This window comes from Diabrotica virgifera, chromosome 6 (genome assembly GCF_917563875.1).
Source record: "Diabrotica virgifera virgifera chromosome 6, PGI_DIABVI_V3a".
NCBI lineage: Eukaryota > Metazoa > Arthropoda > Insecta > Coleoptera > Chrysomelidae > Diabrotica > Diabrotica virgifera.
The window spans coordinates 38,509,499-38,527,394 of NC_065448.1; the positions used below are offsets into that span (position 1 = coordinate 38,509,499).

Sequence of the window (17,896 nt, forward strand, 5' to 3'; positions counted from 1 at the left end):
TATTTAAATAACTATGTAAATTGTGTAAACAATTTTTGGAAATTTTTTTACGATATTTTTAGGATGACTTTGTTGGCAATCATAGGATTGGATCATATGCACTTGACTTTACAATAACTTATAATAAATAGGTAACTGATAATTGTTACGTTTTTCATAAAAATAAGTATTCCTAAATAAATCTCCTTTAATTTTATTTTAATAATCTTGTTATAATACCAAAATGTATGAAATATCTTAATTTTTGCAGTCTTAAAATTATAACTTTCAATCTTGTAAGATACAATTATTACAATGTTGTAGACAATTTCTGAAAATAATTTTGTTCTTTTTATCCTCTCTCTAATTTTGTTACATTTCATTTTTCGTTTTCTAGTAGCATGTTTGAATAATTGAATAGGATTAGTATATAATAATTACGGGGCGTAACAAAAATACAGGTCATAAATTTAATCGCATATTCTGGGACCAAAAATACTTCGATTGAACCTAACTTACCTTAGTATAAATATGCAAATAAAAAAAGTTACAGCCCTTTGAAGTTACAAAATGAAAATCGATTTTGTCCAATATATCGAAAATTCCGCGAGATTTTTTATTGAAAATAGACATGTGGTATTTTTATGGCAGGAGCATCTTACAAAAAAATTATAGTAAAATTTTGACACCCCATAAAAATTTTATGGGGTGTCTTTTGGTGTACGTTCAAACTTTTGTGTACGTTCCAATTACAATATTTTTGTGGTACCATTAGTTAAACACAATGTTTTTAAAACTTTTTTGCCTCTCAGTACTTTTTCAAAAAGTCAGTTTTTATTGAGATATTTTGAATATTAGTCAAATCCACCACATATTTGTAAATATGGTTAAGTACGATTATGGAGACTTGGTAATCGTATGAAAATTTATTTATAATTTACATTTTTAGGCATATTTTGAACCATATTAAAAAAGAAGCCACATCTTGATAAAAGGTGCCTTATCGAAAAAATACTAAGAGACAAAAAAGTTTTAGAAACATTGTGTTTAACTAATGGCACCGCAATAATAGTTTAATTGGAACGTACACAAACATTTGAGGGGTGTAAAGGAATAAAACCCCCATAAAATTTTTATGTAAACATATTAAAAAAGAAGCCGCAACTCGATAAAAACTGCCTTATCGAAAAAATACTAAGAAGCAAAAAAAGTTTTAAAACAGTGAGTTTAAGTAATGGTACCACAATAATAATTTAATTGGAACGTACACAAAAGTTTGGGGGGTTTAAGTGAACAAAACCCCCATAAAATTTTTATGGGATGCACAAATTTCACTATAGTTTTTCTTTAAGATCTTCCTGTCATAAGAATGATACATGTCCATTTTCAATAAAAAATCTCTAATAGTTTTCGATATATTGGAAAAAATCGATTTTCATTTTGTAACTTCAAAGGGCTATAACTTTTTTATGTGCACATTTGTATTAAGGTAAGTTAGGTCCAATCGATCTATTTTTGGTCCCAGAATATGCGATTTAATTTATGGCCTGTATTTTTGTTACGCCCTGTATAACTAATATGTACATTTTACAATAAAAGTTACATCAAATATTATTTAAAAAATTGAAAAAAAAATTGTTTAAACAAATTTGATGGTGTATATAACAATTAGTTTATTTAAATAACGCCTATTCGTAATGTACGTAAAAAGTACATACAAATAAAAAAAAAGAAACAACGAAATAAATAATCGAGAACCAGAGATACAGTTAACAGCTCCTTCCCCCCTCTCATCAATATCCCAAGTTTCAACGCCGGCCGATTTTAAGGGCCACATTTTTAAACTTTGTGGACGATTTCCTTGAAAGGAAATCTTTTGTAAAGTTGGTAAGTTAAAACTTTGAAGTATGATCGTTCAAATGCGGCTAATTTTATTTCTTAGTTGTTATAAACAAAGCTGCTGTGAATTAAAAAAAGAAGGGTGCTAACTTCGTCCCTAATTGTGCTAGGACAATTGTTTTTCTTTATAAATGTGTATAAAAATTCAATCTTTCTAAATATGGAAAAATAATTTTTCTACAGGTAACGGTTAAAAAGTTATTCTAATTGTTTATAAGCAAAAAATCGACATGTTCTTGCAAAATAATTTTACACTATTTAAAATTATTTTTTGTCCTTTTTTTTTTAATTAAGTTAATAGCATAAATCTTCTTCTTTCATAAACTGTCAGAAGTATTACTATAACCTCATCGTTTTCTGACTTATAGTGTCGCAAAAAACATTAATTTGGGACCAACAAATTAAATAACTTTTAAACTATTTGACCAATTGCTTTGAAATTTAGAATATAATTTAAGCACCAGAAGTCTCAGCATTCTGTGAAATAAGAAAGTTCTAACTTAATTTTTACATAAGTTATGAACATTTATAAAATCTCAAAATTTATGACTTATTTTGCAATTTTCTAAGCAACAAATAAGGATATGGATATGCAGCGAACGCCATGTTGAAGTTTTTTATATGATTTATGATTTTCTTATTCTCAAATTTGTTTAGAATGCTTTACTTTTTAGTAATAGACGAAAAAAGCGAAAATTTACCGTTTTTTGATCTTCATTTGCTTATAACTATGTATATCATCAAAATCGGCTGCAGGAAACATATAGATTATTAATATAGATGTCCATACTACTCAAAAAATTTGGTTTCGGCCTGGAGGGGGATGTGTCACGAGAAAAATCTTATTTCTCTGGACTACCTGTTCAGCAACTAAAATCAGAATTTCTTTCAGTATACGTATATGTAGGCATTCGCATATTAGGTTTGTTTGGCATTTCATTCTTAAATTTTGATCTACCTAGAAAGAAGATACCTACTTTGCGATAGTTTTCAATAAAGTGAAATCATTTCAGAAATGAGTTCCAAATGATCAGTTGTCAGTCTATCAGTTCTTGTATCAGGATTATCGAATTGCAAAAACATAAGAAAAAACGCATCGAAATATGTCAGTTTGGCCAGAAATAAAATAACTGCAAAAATTTCGTCATCAAACAAAAAAATCAAAACTTCTTCAGGATTGGAAGAAAGTAATATTTTTTGTCCAGGACATATTACTACAATACTATGTTGTAAAATGAGGATTGCTTTAGGATGTACGGGTTGCTTAAACCATCTAGTCTAAAGCAATTTTTACTGTAAAAAAATACTTACGTTTTTTTTCAGGCTGTGGTTCTTCAGGTCGAGGTTCTTCATCGTCTTCTTCGGTTTCACTGTATCTTGCCCATAGTATAACGTCACTATCAGAATTAACATCGCTAAAATTGCCATCATGTGCTTCTGTCTATTTTAGCAAAGTTTACTCGAAAGTTTCTGTTGAGGTTTACGTTTCCGTAAACTTTCGCTTACCGTTTTTGAGGTACCGGTCATATTTTTATTTGTAGATTAACTAGAAGTTCGAAAATATTACCCTATCACACATATAGGGTGAGGCAGATAACTGGCCTATTAGAAATATCTCGAGAACTAAAGGCAACAGAATCATGAAAATTGGAATAAAGGAGTTTTGAAGGATGATCTGTTAAATGAAAATATTTTCATCTCTTTGCAACTTCTGGTTATACCGGAAGTTGCTTATAACTTCGTTTTTTTTAAATGGGATACCCTCGACACCCTGTATATTTTTACATTTTTGGATTCTCTTCGATGTCTTCTTTCTTAAAATATGAGGTTTTGTAATATTATACAGGGTATTTTGAAAGATAATTACGTTTTTATATTAATTTCGTAGCAACATTCACACCCTGTAGAATTGTAGTAGTTTGACATCTAAAACTCTACTTTCGTTCAAATGATTTTTAATATACTCTACTATTGTTAAGAATCATTAGTATAGCTAAATTTTTAATTTTAGTATACAGGGTTGGTCGAAACTCGGAATGAATATTTTCTGAGTTTTCTTAAATGGAACACCCTGTATTTTAGTATTGTAATAAAACGATATTTCATAGTACTTTTTTATTTTATATGTATTCTCTATACCTAACTGCTTTAATTTGTGAGTTATTGGTGATTCAAGCTAAACATTAATTGCAACAAAAAATACGTAAAATTTTATTAGGTTGGCCGTGAAAATATTCAATCCCAAATAATTTTTCAGAAATTAATACATATTAATCCAGACTGATCCTTAAAATTACCAATAATGGTTTAGCTATCAAAATACCTACGTAGTTAAGATTGTTGGTGCGATTAACAATTAAGCACAAATTAAAGCAGTTAGGTATAGGGAATGCTTAAGAAATAAAAAAGTACCATAAAATATCATTTCATTACAATACTAAAATACATAAAATCCATTTAAGAAAACTTAGAAAATACTCATTCCGAGTTTCGACCAACCCTGTATACTAAAATTAAAAATTTAGCTATACTAATGATTCCTTAACAATAGTAGAGTATATTAAAAATCATTTGAACGTAAGTAGAGTTTTAGATGTCAAACAACTACAATTCTACAGGGTGTGAATGTTGCTACGAAATTAATAAAAAAACGTAATGATCTTTTAAAATACCCTCTGTAATATTACAAAACCTCATATTTTAAGAAAGAAGACATCGAAGAGAATCCAAAAATGTAAAAATATACAGGGCGTACCATTTAAAAAAACGAAGTTATAAGCAACTTACGGTATAACCGGAAGTTGCAAAAATATGAAAATATTTTCATTTAATAGATCATCCTTCAAAACCCCTTTATTCCAATTTTCATGATTCTGTTGCCTTTAGTTCTCGAGATATTTCTAATAGGCCTTTATTTGCCTCACCCTGTATGAAGTCATTTATCTTTAACTAATTATTTTAATTAAAAATTATTAATGAATGGGAAATTGGGAAATAAAAATATTCGCAGTCGCAGTAATTATTGTTTATATTATCTCACTACGAATACGATAAAATCATCGTTCAAATACATAATCAAATCTAATAAAAATCTATTGACAATGTCAAGATTATTGCTGTTTAAAATTTCGTCACCAGCTGTGCTTATGCTTATCAGTGTCTTAGCGTATTTTAAATGTGAATAGTGTTTTACGTTTAAGTTGTGTTCTTGAATCATCATGAATAATACGTTTCTGTACCCCCCTTTGCTTCTGGTAATATTTTTGTATAAACAGACTATATTAAAAGTTTTCTTTGAGATGCATTTGATTACAATGTTGATTTATATTTTATGTCTTTTTATTAAGGTTTAATTCTAATTTAGATCAAATTTTTAGTAATTTATTTAAATTTAAAATAAAACTGCCTTTACCTTTAAAATAAAACATGAATCACTTTTGAATTAAATTTTACAATAATTTATATTTATCTATGAAGTAAAGATTTATTTCAGATTTTAATATACACTGCGCGTCAGAGAAAACGGGTCACCCACAAAATGGGTCATTTTTGATGTCTCGAATTTCCTAAAGTTGTCCGATTTAAGTGATTTTTTAAAATGTTATAGCCTTATTCTTTAACAATATCGCTGTAATAATATTGTTGCTAGACAGGTAAATTGTCATTGTATACCGGGTGTACCAATCAAACTGTGTTTTTCTCTCAAAGTTCACCACACCCTGTGAAATATTCTAGCATATACAGGGTGTTTCATTAATAATTGTCCATATAGTAACTGAAGAAACCTTAGTACAAAATACGAAGATTTAACCTAAAACACTTAAATAAAATGTGGTTCCTTACTGAGTTACAGGGTGTTTTACCTAAATATTTAAAAACTATTTTTGCTCAGCATTTTAAAACTATTCGACGTATCTAGTATAAGAGCTGTGAGACAGTTTTGAGTAGGTATTTTAGGCAACCTGAAAATTTTTCAGGTGACTCTTCTATGATAGCCTAATACAAAAATGCCGGTCTGGCTGGAGGGTAGCGGTTATTTTCCCCAAAAATCCCCCCAAATTTAAAAAAAAGGGTAAAAATTTTTATTACAAAAAATATCATTGATATGACTTGAAAGTAAATTTAAATATTCAAATATAAAAAAAATAAACAGGCTAGTCGATTTGAGGGCGATTTTAACACTGCAAGATACTTGCATGGGCGCCCCAGGATTATTTTCAGGGGGTGCATCTGAACTTCAGAAGATTTCATCTCAATATGTACATACTATTAATGAGTATAAAATATACAACTATACATGCATAGATATGTACATTCCTTCCGGACAGGGAGGTGCAGTTGTTATTTTGACAGGGTATTTTTTAATTTTAAAAATAAATATTCTAAAAAAGACAGGTTTTTTTTGGTGAAATTATCCAATTGCCATGTGATCAAAGAAATTACTCGTGCATATAAATAAAACCGCTATAGGTAAGCAGCAGTGTGAGAAAGAGCGTATACCGATAGCTGTTTGCGTCCTCTGTTCTAGCTGAGCGAGTCCGTTCGCTCGAGAAAATCACGTGACCTGGCGATATCCATGTTGTTGTGCCTCGAAACGTTAGAGTAATTATTATATATTATAGTTTTTTAAGTAATTTTTCCTAATTAAAGGAAAATAATACGTACTATACAATGGATTTTACAAATATGATAGAAAAAGACAAATTTATTATTAAGTATAAATATATAGGTAGAAAAGTATAAAACTATAAACTAAATTAATTCTGTGTCCAAATCTTGTACTTCTTCTTCAAACTCCTCATCTGAGCTTAATATTCATTCTCTTCTTCTTCGTCAGACTCCCCTCGAGACTCAGATTCCTCTTCTACATGATCTGTAAATAGTTGTATGTAATATGTATTTAGAATTAATTAAAAATTAATTAGTGATTAATTAGTTGAGTTGCTACGTATTCTCCGTCCTTTTATACGGAGTCGAAGCCTGGACAATCACGGGCGCATCTGAAGAAAGACTTGCCGTTGTTGAGATGTGGAGTTATCGAATAATGTAAAAAATATCATGGACACAACACTCAACAAACAGGGAAACATTAAGAAAGATGAAAAAGGCAAAAGAAATACTCAACACTCTGAAGGAAAGAAAGATGAGCTAAAATAAATATACATTCTCTTCTTCCTCGTCAGACTCCCGTCGGGACTCAGATTCTTCTACCTGATCTGTAAATAGTTGTAATATGTACTTAGAATTAATGAAAAATTAATTAGTGATTAATTGATTGAGTTGCTACGTATTCTTACTTATATAACCAATCTTAATACTTTTCCTTATATAACCAATCACATCACGTTTTTTATTTCTTAGTATATGACCAAAGTAGCTCATGTTTCTTTCCTTCATAGTGTTGAGTATTTCTTTTGCCTTTTTCATCTTTCTTAATTTTTCCTTGTTTGTTACGTGTGTCCATGATATATTAAACATTATTCGATAACTCCACATCTCAACAACGTCTTTCTTCAGATGCGCCCGTGATTGTCCAGGCTTCGGCTCCGTATAAAAGGACGGAGAATTCGTAGCAACTCAACTAATTAATCACTAATGAATTTTTAATTAATTCTAAATACAGATTACAACTATTTACAGATCATGTAGAAGAGGAATCTGAGTCTCGAGGGGAGTCTGACGAAGAAGAAGAGAATGAATATTTAAGCTCAGATGAGGAGTTTGAAGAAGTACAAGATTCGGACACAGAATTAATTTAGTTTATAGTTTTATACTTTTCTACCTATATATATTTGCAAAATCTATTGTATAGTACGTATTATTTTTCTTTAATTAAGAAAAAGTTACTTAAAAAACTATAATATATAATAATTACTCTAACGTTTCGAGAAACAACAACATGGATATCGCCAGGTCACGTGATTTTTCTCGAGCGAACGGACTCGCTCAGCTACAAAAGAGGACGCAAACAGCCATCGGTATACGATCTTTCTCACACTGCTGCTTACCTATAGCGCTTGTCATTTATATGCACGCGTAATTTGCTTGATCACCTGGCAGTTGGAAAATTTCACCAAAAAAAACTGTCTTTTTTAGAATATTTATTTTTAATATTAAAAAATACCCTGTCAAAATAACAATTGCACCTCCCTGTCCGAAGGAATGTACATGCATGTATAGTTGTATATTTTATACTCGTTAATAGTAAGTACAGATTCAGATGAAATCTTCTGAAGTTCAGATGCATCCCCTGAAAATAATCCTGAGGCGCCCATGCAAGTATCTTGCAGAGTTAAAATCGCCCTCAAATCGCCTCGCCTGTTTGTTTTCTTTATATTTGAATATTTAAATTTACTTTAAAGTCACATCAATGATTTTTTTGTAATAACAATTTTTACCCTTTGGTTTAACTTTGGGGGGGATTTTTGGGGAAAATAACCGCTACCCTTCAGCCAGACCGGCATTTTTGTATTAGGCTATCATGGAAGAGTCACCTGAAAAATTTTCAGGTTGCCTAAAATACCTACTCAAAAATGTCTCACAGCTCTTGGACCAATCCTTTTCATACTTGGCAGAAACTAAACTTACTATACACCGTACTAAATTATGATAAACAAACGTTTCTAGCTACTAACAAAGGCGTACAACAGGGGATGGTGAATGGTTGACCCTTCTCAAATTCTACGCCACTGGAGGGATTATTATTTTAGTGCCATTTTTAGATTCTCCAATACTTTCTACGTAAATAATATTCTCACATTGTTGTTATTTTGATGCTAAAACCTGCGTCTCTGGAGTTCAATAGCAGAGTACTCAACGAATCTCCTTGAAACATTATTGCGATATTTTCAGTTTCGATATTATTTTCACCAGGTATTTGAAGGTGAATTCTAGTTTTCCACTCGTGTCATTATATGCTCTAAAAAGGTCACTATATTATCATCGACTTTATATATTCTCAATATATCTATAATCCATTCATGCGGCACTGAGTCAAAGGCCTTCTTGTAATCAATGAAGGCAGTAAATAGATTCCTCTTTTTGGAATATACTTGATTAGAAATGACTGAGTCGATGTTAAGTTGTTCTTTGCAACCCATGGAACCCTTAGCGCATCCTTTCTGTTGAGGCTCTATGATATCGTTTTATTTACTTTATTATTTACAATTTATTTTATAAACAACATCTAACTGCTGATCTTTAGTAACATCGGGTTTAAGTTTTGAAAAATATTTTCCGAATGTTTGTCCAACACTGATGTCATATTTTGGTTGCAACCATTTTGGATATTTGTTCGGAGAACCCATTAATTTATATAACAAATGCATTAGTAAAATGAGCCTTTGATATCTAGAAAGGCGGTTAATGCAATCTCTCCATTAGTAATGGAGTGACTGATTTTCAGAACTATTTCGTCGAGTGGTGTTTTTGTTGATTTTGTTTCTTGATATGCATGCTGGCTGGTATTGAGAAGATGATGCCTCAATGGCCCCTCCTTTACGTCTATCAAGATTTTTCTGTATTCGTTTGTATTAACATGCACCAAACAAATTATGGAAAATCATCGCACTTTTGCGAACATTTTGACTATAAGCTATTCAAATAGCATTAATTTGTATATCAAAATATTCTGTCACAAATACTTAACATTAAAACGCGAGCTTTTAGTACATTCTTTCACGGTTTTTGCTCTAAATTTTAAAGAACCGCTTGGATTGACATGAAATTTGGCATATATATAGCTTACATGTCAAAGAAAAAAAGTGATATTGTGCCGATGTGTGCTTTGCCCCTGGGGGGTGACTTTCACCTCCTCTTGGGGTTGAAAAAATATATGTCCAAAATAAGTCAGGAAATGGGTAAACTGACTAATTTTAAGTAACTTTTGTTCTATAGAGCTTTTTCGCCAAGTCAACACTTTTCGAGTTATTTGCGAGTGAATATGTTCATTTTTCAACAAAATAACCACATTTTTAGACGGTTTTTCGCAAATAACTCAAAAAGTAAGTATTTTGTCGAAAAAAACGTTCTTGGCAAAAATATAGCCTATAAAAAAGTAAAAAAAATGGTGTACGCGTTAGGTCTCTGGATCTCGTAGAACCAGAGTTATAGCCAATGAAAAATAGATTCATATACACCAAATTTCAAATAGAATATTTCGACGTGAAATATCCAAAAAATTAAGCACTTTTTGAGGAAAACCCATTATAACTTTTTTAAAGTGTTTAAAAAAAGCTTTATTTCTGTTTTTACAAAAAGTTTCTAGTATTAAATTTAAACAAGTTACGCTCAAAATAAAGTTGGTCTCTTTTGTTTTGGCAAAAAAAAAATCGGGAAGACCACCTCCTAATTAGCAACTTAAATGAAATTAATCGTTACCGCTCCACAAATTATTTTACTTATGTTGTGTTTATATGATCTGTAAGTTTCATTGATTCAAAGTGCTTATTTTTGAAAAAATTTGGTATCAAAGTAAAATTTTTAAAAATTTTAATTTTGAAAAATATGCTTTTTTTTCAAAATAACTTAAAAATTGTTAAGAGATACCAAAAATCTCGAAAAACAAAAAAGTCAACATTGCTTTTCTGAATATCATGTATTTTTTTGTTTTTCTGTTAGACAAAAATTGATTAAGATTTGGTGTTTCTAAATTTGCATACATTCGTGATCAGTGACTCGTTCAACCCCTTTTAACTACAGCCTTTTCAATAACTTTTCATGACTTTGAACCGATGAAACTTACAGATCATATAAACAATACATACACGAGTCAAGAAACTTGTGAAGTCGTAACTATTAAGTTCATTTAAGATAATAATTAGGGGGTGATTTTCTCGATTTTTTTACCAAAACAAAAAGGGACTAACTTTATTTTGAGCGTAACTTGTTTACTTTTGATGCTAGAAATTTTTTTTTTAAAACAAAAATGAATCTTTTTTTAAACACTTTAAATACGTTGTAACGAGTTTTCCCCGAAATGTGCTTCATTTTTGGTTATTTCACGTTAAAGTATTCCATTTGGAATTTGACGAATATGAACCTATTTTTCATGAGCTATAACTCTGAATCTACTAGGTATGGAGAAGTGATAAATACACCATTGTTTTAAATTTTTTACAGGCTATATTTTTGCTAAGAATGTTTTTTCGAAAAAATACTTACTTTTTGAGTTATTTGCGAAAAACCGTCTAAATGCGTGGTTATTTTGTTGATAAAATGAACATATTCACTGCCAAATAACTCGAAAAGTATTGACTTAGTGAAAAAACTCTATAGAACAAAAGTTACTTAAAATTAGCCAGTTTATCCATTTCCTGACTTACTTTGGACGAATATTTTTTCACCCCCAAGAGGGGGTGAAAACCACCCCCAGGGCAAAAGCACATATCGGCACAATATCACTTTTTTTCTTTGACATGTTAGCTATGTGTGTGCCAAATTTCATGTCAATCTAAGCGGTTCTTAAAAATAGAGGTTTTGCGATATTTTACCGTTAAAGAACGGACTATTTATGATATTTTACATATAAACATTACATTAGCAGATTAGCAATTCAAATGAATAGTAGAAGTCACACTAAATGAAAATACTTGCAATAATTAGTTACCTAGACGTAGATATCGAGTTCCTCCTGTTTTGTCAAATTATGGGCATTGTTTTGACATAATATTTTGTCAGATTTTGTACATTTTACAGTAATAAGTACTAACCGTTGTATGATTCACGTAAATAATTTTTTTGAGTTAACTATGTTACGTTTTGAAGATTTTACTTAATATATTAATCTTTTTGTTGATTTTAGGGTGACCTAGAACTATGCGATTCAAGCGATGTAAGTTTAAGTCCCCAAGACATGGATGACGATGGGGGCAAGGTGGTGATTGTGGGGGTGTGTGCCATGGAGAAGAAAACTCAGAGTAAACCTATGAAGGAGATTCTTACACGTTTACAGGAGTTTGAATACATCAAGGTGATCGTGTTTGAAGAGGAAGTTATTTTACAGGTAATTTATTGTTTTTTTATGCCGAATTTTTCAATGGTATGTTTTTTTTCATTAATATTGTTTAGTTTATACTTCTTCTTGATGTGACTATCCGTGACGAATGTTAGCGATCATCATGGCAATCTTAATATCTGCAGTGGCTCGGAAAAGCTGCACAGATATTGTGTTGAATCAGGTTCTGAGGTTCTGTAACCAGGATATTCTTCTTCCTGTGGCTCGCTTTCCAAATATTTTTCGTTGCAGGAAGGCTTGTAGGAGGGCATATCTGAATTCATACCGCATATTGTGACCGAAATATTTTAACTTTCGAGATTTGATGTTGCTAATAGAGGTACCTGATGTAGTACCTCTCGGTTCTTAAACATTCTTGTGAGTAGTCATTTGTGACTCGACCAGTCCAAGGAATCTTAAGTATTCTCCGATATAGCCACATCTCAAGTGCTTGCAATCTTTTGCACATATTTTCGTTGAAGGTCCACGATTCAACACTATAAGAAAGGGCAGAGAAGACGTAGCATCGCAGCATTCTTACTTTTACACCAAGAGAAAGGTCGTTGCTCTTGAAAAAGGCCCCCTCCGGTTGAAGGTGGATCTAACTTTTAAAATGCGCGCTCGTGTCTTCTGGTTATTGGTCCATTCTGCATTTATTATGGTGCCGAGGTAGTCGTAGTACGTCACTCTTTCTACAGTGATTTGTTTTGGTGATTTCTACATTAATTTAAAATTGTGATTTCTACAGTAGAAATGACCTTTTGTTATCTTTTTCTTGCTAATTATCATGAGATTCGTCTTCTTTGCGTTTATGTTGACTGAGTCCATAATGTTGACTGTAATACGCAATTTTCCAATCTTACACTACATCCAAGAATGTCAACTTGCATTCGCTACATTTCTTGTATGATATCTGCAGTTTTTTCTGCTTGAAACATACTTTGTACATTCCAAGTACCAAGTTTTAAGTTTACATACACACTATCTAGCTACGGAAAGCTCGAAACAGTAGTGGAAGATCAGGTGAATAAAGCAAACAGAGCCGCAGGTTGCCTGAATGAAACAATATGTAAAAATAAAAACATTGGGAAAGAAATGAAAGGCAGAATTTACAAAACAGTCATCAGAAAAATAGTAACATACGCGGCAGAAACACGACCTGATACAGAAAGGACAAAAAGAATGCTAGAAACAGCAGAGATGAAAACACTGCGAAAAATCGATGTTAAGACACTGTGGGATAGAGCGAGAAGTGCAGATATACGACGGAGATGCAAGGTGGACAACATTAATAACTGGGTGAAAAACAGAAGAGTAGAATGGAACGACCACATAAGCCGAATGACAACAAATAGAGTAGTAAGGACGGTGAGAGACGGTTCCCCAATAGGAAGACGATCTGTGGGAAGACCACGAAACAGATGGAATGGCAACTTACTGGAGGCACATTGAAAAACAGACAGTCATGTTTACATAAAAAGAAGAAGAAGAAGTTTCAAGTTGATGGTGTATAAGATTTTGCTGGCTTCTTTATGCCTTCTTCACAGAGGTTTGGCTTAATGATGACTTGGTAAGCTCGGTGTTCTAAGTGTTTTCTTCCTCACATACCGATCCTTGGTCTCCGATAACCATGGGTATTTGTTTCTTTAGATTCATATTTCATAGCCATGCTGATCATACTAAGGTAGCTCATTGCGATTCTTTAATGCATTTTATTATCTGTAGATATGCTATGATTTTTTGTGACAGATATTCTTGAGTTGGGGTTGATTTCATGTAATCGAATGAACTATCTTTCAGTAAAGTCGTCCCAGGAACTCAACTCATAAATATTAGCAATACCATTTTAAAGTCTTCTACTTTAAAATGTATAATACACACACCGGCAAAATTAGCCGAACACCTTAAAAATGGGACATGTTTGATGTCTCGAATTTCCTAAACCTGTTCGATTTGAGTGATTCTTTTAGTATGTTATAGCCTTATTATTGAAAAATATCGGTGTAATAATATTGCTGATAGAAAGGTAAATGTCATTTTATACCGGGTGTAAAAATCATACTGTGTTTTTTTCTTAAAGTTCGGAACACTCTGTGGAATATTCTAGCATATATAAAATATTGAAATTAAAACTCAATTATAGCCTTAGGCTTTCTTAACATTTTCTTTATTAATTCATTTGCTTACGTTGGAAAATAAAAAAAGTTGTGGGCTATAACAACTAGCCATGTTTTTCATCAATAAATCCTCATAGTAGGGGAGGAAAGTATGCTAAATTTGCAGTTACTCGAGCGTTATGGGGACCTATTGGATTGTGAGGAGTGGGTGCTAAAACCAAAAAAGTTAAGATAAGTTTTCCATAAAGTGTGGGACTCTCCATTTTTTATTTTAATTTTCCATTTTCACCAATCGCTTTTTCCGATTATAGCGCCATCTATCCATAATTGGAAAAAATGTTGCGAATAAAAGTTGCTTATTTATACGTCAAGAGTCCAAATCTGCCATAAAAATTGGGGGCTCCTATTTAAGATTTTAAAGTAACCCCCCACCCCACCTCCGTGGGTGGTAATGTTTGGTGCCATTCGATAGATTTTTGAAAAATATTGAATACGTGTATTTTGCTAAATTTGCAGTTACTCGAGCGTTATGGGGACCTATTGGATTGTGAGGAGTGGGTGCTAAAACCAAAAAAAGTTAAGATAAGTTTTCCATAAAGTGTGTGACTCTCCATTTTTTAATTTAATTTTCCATTTCCACCATTCGCTTTTTCCGATTATAGCGCCATCTATCCATAATTGGAAAAAATGTTGCGAATAAAAGTTGCTTATTTTTACGTCAATAATCCAAATCTGCCATAAAAATTGGGGGCTCCTATTTAAGATTTTAAAGTAACCCCCCACCCCACCTCCGTGGATGGTAGTGTTTGGTGCAATTCGATAGATTTTTGAAAAATATTGAATACGTGTATTTTGCTAAATTTGCAGTTACTCGAGCGTTATGGGGACCTATTGGATTGTGAGGAGTGGGTGCTAAAACCAAAAAAAGTTAAGATAAGTTTTCTATAAAGTGTGTGACTCTCCATTTTTTAATTTAATTTTCCATTTCCACCATTCGCTTTTTCCGATTATAGCGCCATCTATCCATAATTGGAAAAAATGTTGCGAATAAAAGTTGCTTATTTTTACGTCAATAATCCAAATCTGCCATAAAAATTGGGGGCTCCTATTTAAGATTTTAAAGTAACCCCCCACCCCACCTCCGTGGATGGTAGTGTTTGGTGCAATTCGATAGATTTTTGAAAAATATTGAATACGTGTATTTTGCAGTTTTACGACCTGATGTGCATTTCGCTAAATATCGTATTTAAAATTTTTAATTTACCCTCCACCCCTCTCCGTGGGGTGACGTGTTTAGTATTATTTAATAGATTTTTGAAAAATATTGAACGCGTATTTAAAAAAAAAATGGTTAATTGAAATTGAAATGAAAATGAAATTGAAAATGGTTATTCATTTTTGACGTATTTTTTAGTTTTTCAATCTGACGTTTATTTCGCGAAATATTCGCTTTTTTGTGAAACTTTGTGACACCCATTTTCTTACGCCCCGCTCAAATCGTCAGTTTTTTTAAATATACACTATTTTTCATGTATGTACTTAACTTACCTTATCTTAATCTGACAATTTCGAGTTTTTCTAAGAACAGATTTTTTTTCAGTTCCCCCTTAATGAATTCCCCGGTGTTAAGAACCAATATATGGTATAGGTACATTTACAGGGTACAAGGTTTCTCCCCATGTGATAATCTGACGCGCTCGAGTAACTGCAAAAATCCCCGCTTGGGCTCCCCTACCATCATTATCTGTTTAGTTTAATAAACAAGCCTAAAGTAATTCAATAGATGTATTAAATAAATAAATTACTAAACGATGTAAGCGATGTCACAATGACGACCTCGCGTGGATTTCAGCTGAACTAGCTTCGAGGGGGTTTTAATGTCAAACGCTGAGCGCACATGCATTTGAATCAAGTATGTAATATTCAGTATTTATTTTTGCATGTTTTTTATATTTTATATACAACATCGACGAAAAATGAACATCAGATCAAAAAACTGCAAAATACACGTATTCCATATTTTTGAAAAATCTATCGAATGGCACCAAACACGAGCCCCTACGGAAGTGGGGGTGGGGGATTTAATTTAAAATCTTAAATAGGAGCCCTAATTTTAATTGCAGATTTGGATTCTTTACTTAAAAATTAACAACTTTTATTGGACACATTTTTTCGAATTATGGATAGATCGCGCTATAATCGAAAAAAAAAACGATTGTTTCCAATTGAAAATTAAATTAAAAAATGAAACGTCCCCCACTATATGGAAAACTTAATTTAACCTTTTTCTGGTTTTAGCACATACTCTTCACAATACAATAGGTCCCCATAACGCTCGAGTAACTGCAAATTTAGCATACTTTCCTCCCCTACTATGAGGATTTATTGATGAAAAACATGGATAGTTGTTATCGCACATAACTTTTTTATTATCCCACATAATTAAATGAATTGAAAAGGAAAATGTTAAGAAAGCCTAATTCTACAAAAGAGTTTTAATTTTAATATTTTACATGTGCTAGAATATTCCACACGGTGTTCCAAACTTTAAGAAAAAAACACAGTATGATTGGTACACCCGGTATAAAATGATATTTATCTGTCTAGCAACAATATTATCACAACGATATTCTTAAATAATAAGGCTATATACAGAGTCGGTATTTCGTTATCGATGGTATGCGCATTTAATAAGAGCAACAAAGAGACATGTATTTATTATACATTTAAAACGGGTTAGAAGATGTGGGACGGTCGAACGTGGCGGAACTGGGAAGGGTCACCAAAAAATTTCGGGTCGTAGGTAATGGCTTTGTCAGACAGTGTTGCCAAAGTTGGAAATTATCAAAAGAAAATATTAAAATAGAAAAAATAATATATTTAACTTTTTGTAAGATATAATAAACAAATTATTTAAAAGAAAAAAACTTAAGTAAAAAATATTGTTTTCGCCAATTTTAAAAAATGTGAAAACGTTGAATTATATTTCAACGTTTATTTTTTTATTAATTTTTTCTTTTAAATAATTTGGTTAGTACCTACACTATTTGTTAACAAAAATTAATATAATATGTTTTCTACTTTAATTATGCAAGTTTTTCTGTCCCAGAGACTTTGTAAACACAACTTTTCCGTCATAAGATCAGACAGAAGGACAAATGAGGTGTAAGAGTGAAAGCTCTTAACCCAAGGATGTTATTAAAGTGAGAAACTTGATCGCACAAGTACTGTTTTAAAGTCGCCGAAATAGTACAAGCGACATATTATTCGACGCGCCGTAGCAAGATGCTTCCGGTATTAGTCAAGTCCGACAAAAAAATAGAATGACAAATGATGTGTCGAATGAGAACTTATAACCCAAAGATGGCATTAGAAGTAAGACATTTGACTTCGGACTTCCGTTTATAGAGTTACAACCGGGAGTACGGTTTTAATGACGCCGAATTAATACAAGCAATGTATTATTTAACACGCTTTAGCAAGACGAAAACAAATGTATTGTACTATTTCGGTGATTTTAAAACAGTACTTATTAGGGCGGCTATTATTTCGGCGGCTTTAAAACACTACTTCCAGTTTCAACTCTGCAACCGGAAGTGTGAAGTCCAATTTCTCAGCTTTAATACCATCCTTAATTCGACACCTCATACTTACTACGTACTACGTGGCGTTACAACCCTTCGTGGGTTTTAGCCCACTCGACAGCATGCCTTCACTCTTCTCTGTCTTAGACAATCTCTGTCCAGTTCTCCACGCCCGTAGCTTTCAGGTCTCCTGCCATATTATCTTGCTACCGGAGTTGAGTGTTTTAATAACGTAGGAGTTATATTCGATAGACAGACGGACGGACAGACTTGCACAAAGCCGGAAAAATATAATGGTTTTCGTCTTGCTAAAGCGCGTCCAA

General features: G+C 32.0%; 1 protein-coding gene across 10 annotated transcripts in view; it reads left to right on the forward strand.

Annotated features, from left to right (window-relative positions):
* Positions 1-17,896, forward strand: part of LOC114326158 (inositol hexakisphosphate and diphosphoinositol-pentakisphosphate kinase 2) — a 228,343-nt gene that overhangs the window by 61,229 nt on the left and 149,218 nt on the right. For 8 of the 10 annotated variants that reach the window (XM_050653997.1, XM_050653998.1, XM_050654002.1 and 5 more), the window contains one exon: positions 11,681-11,881. In XM_050653997.1, coding sequence (XP_050509954.1) covers positions 11,681-11,881 — 201 coding nt within the window. Of the gene's footprint in view, positions 1-5,005; positions 5,133-11,500; positions 11,604-11,680; positions 11,882-17,896 lie in introns of those variants that run through there. The other 2 variants (XM_050654000.1, XM_050654001.1) reach the window with 2 other exon arrangements.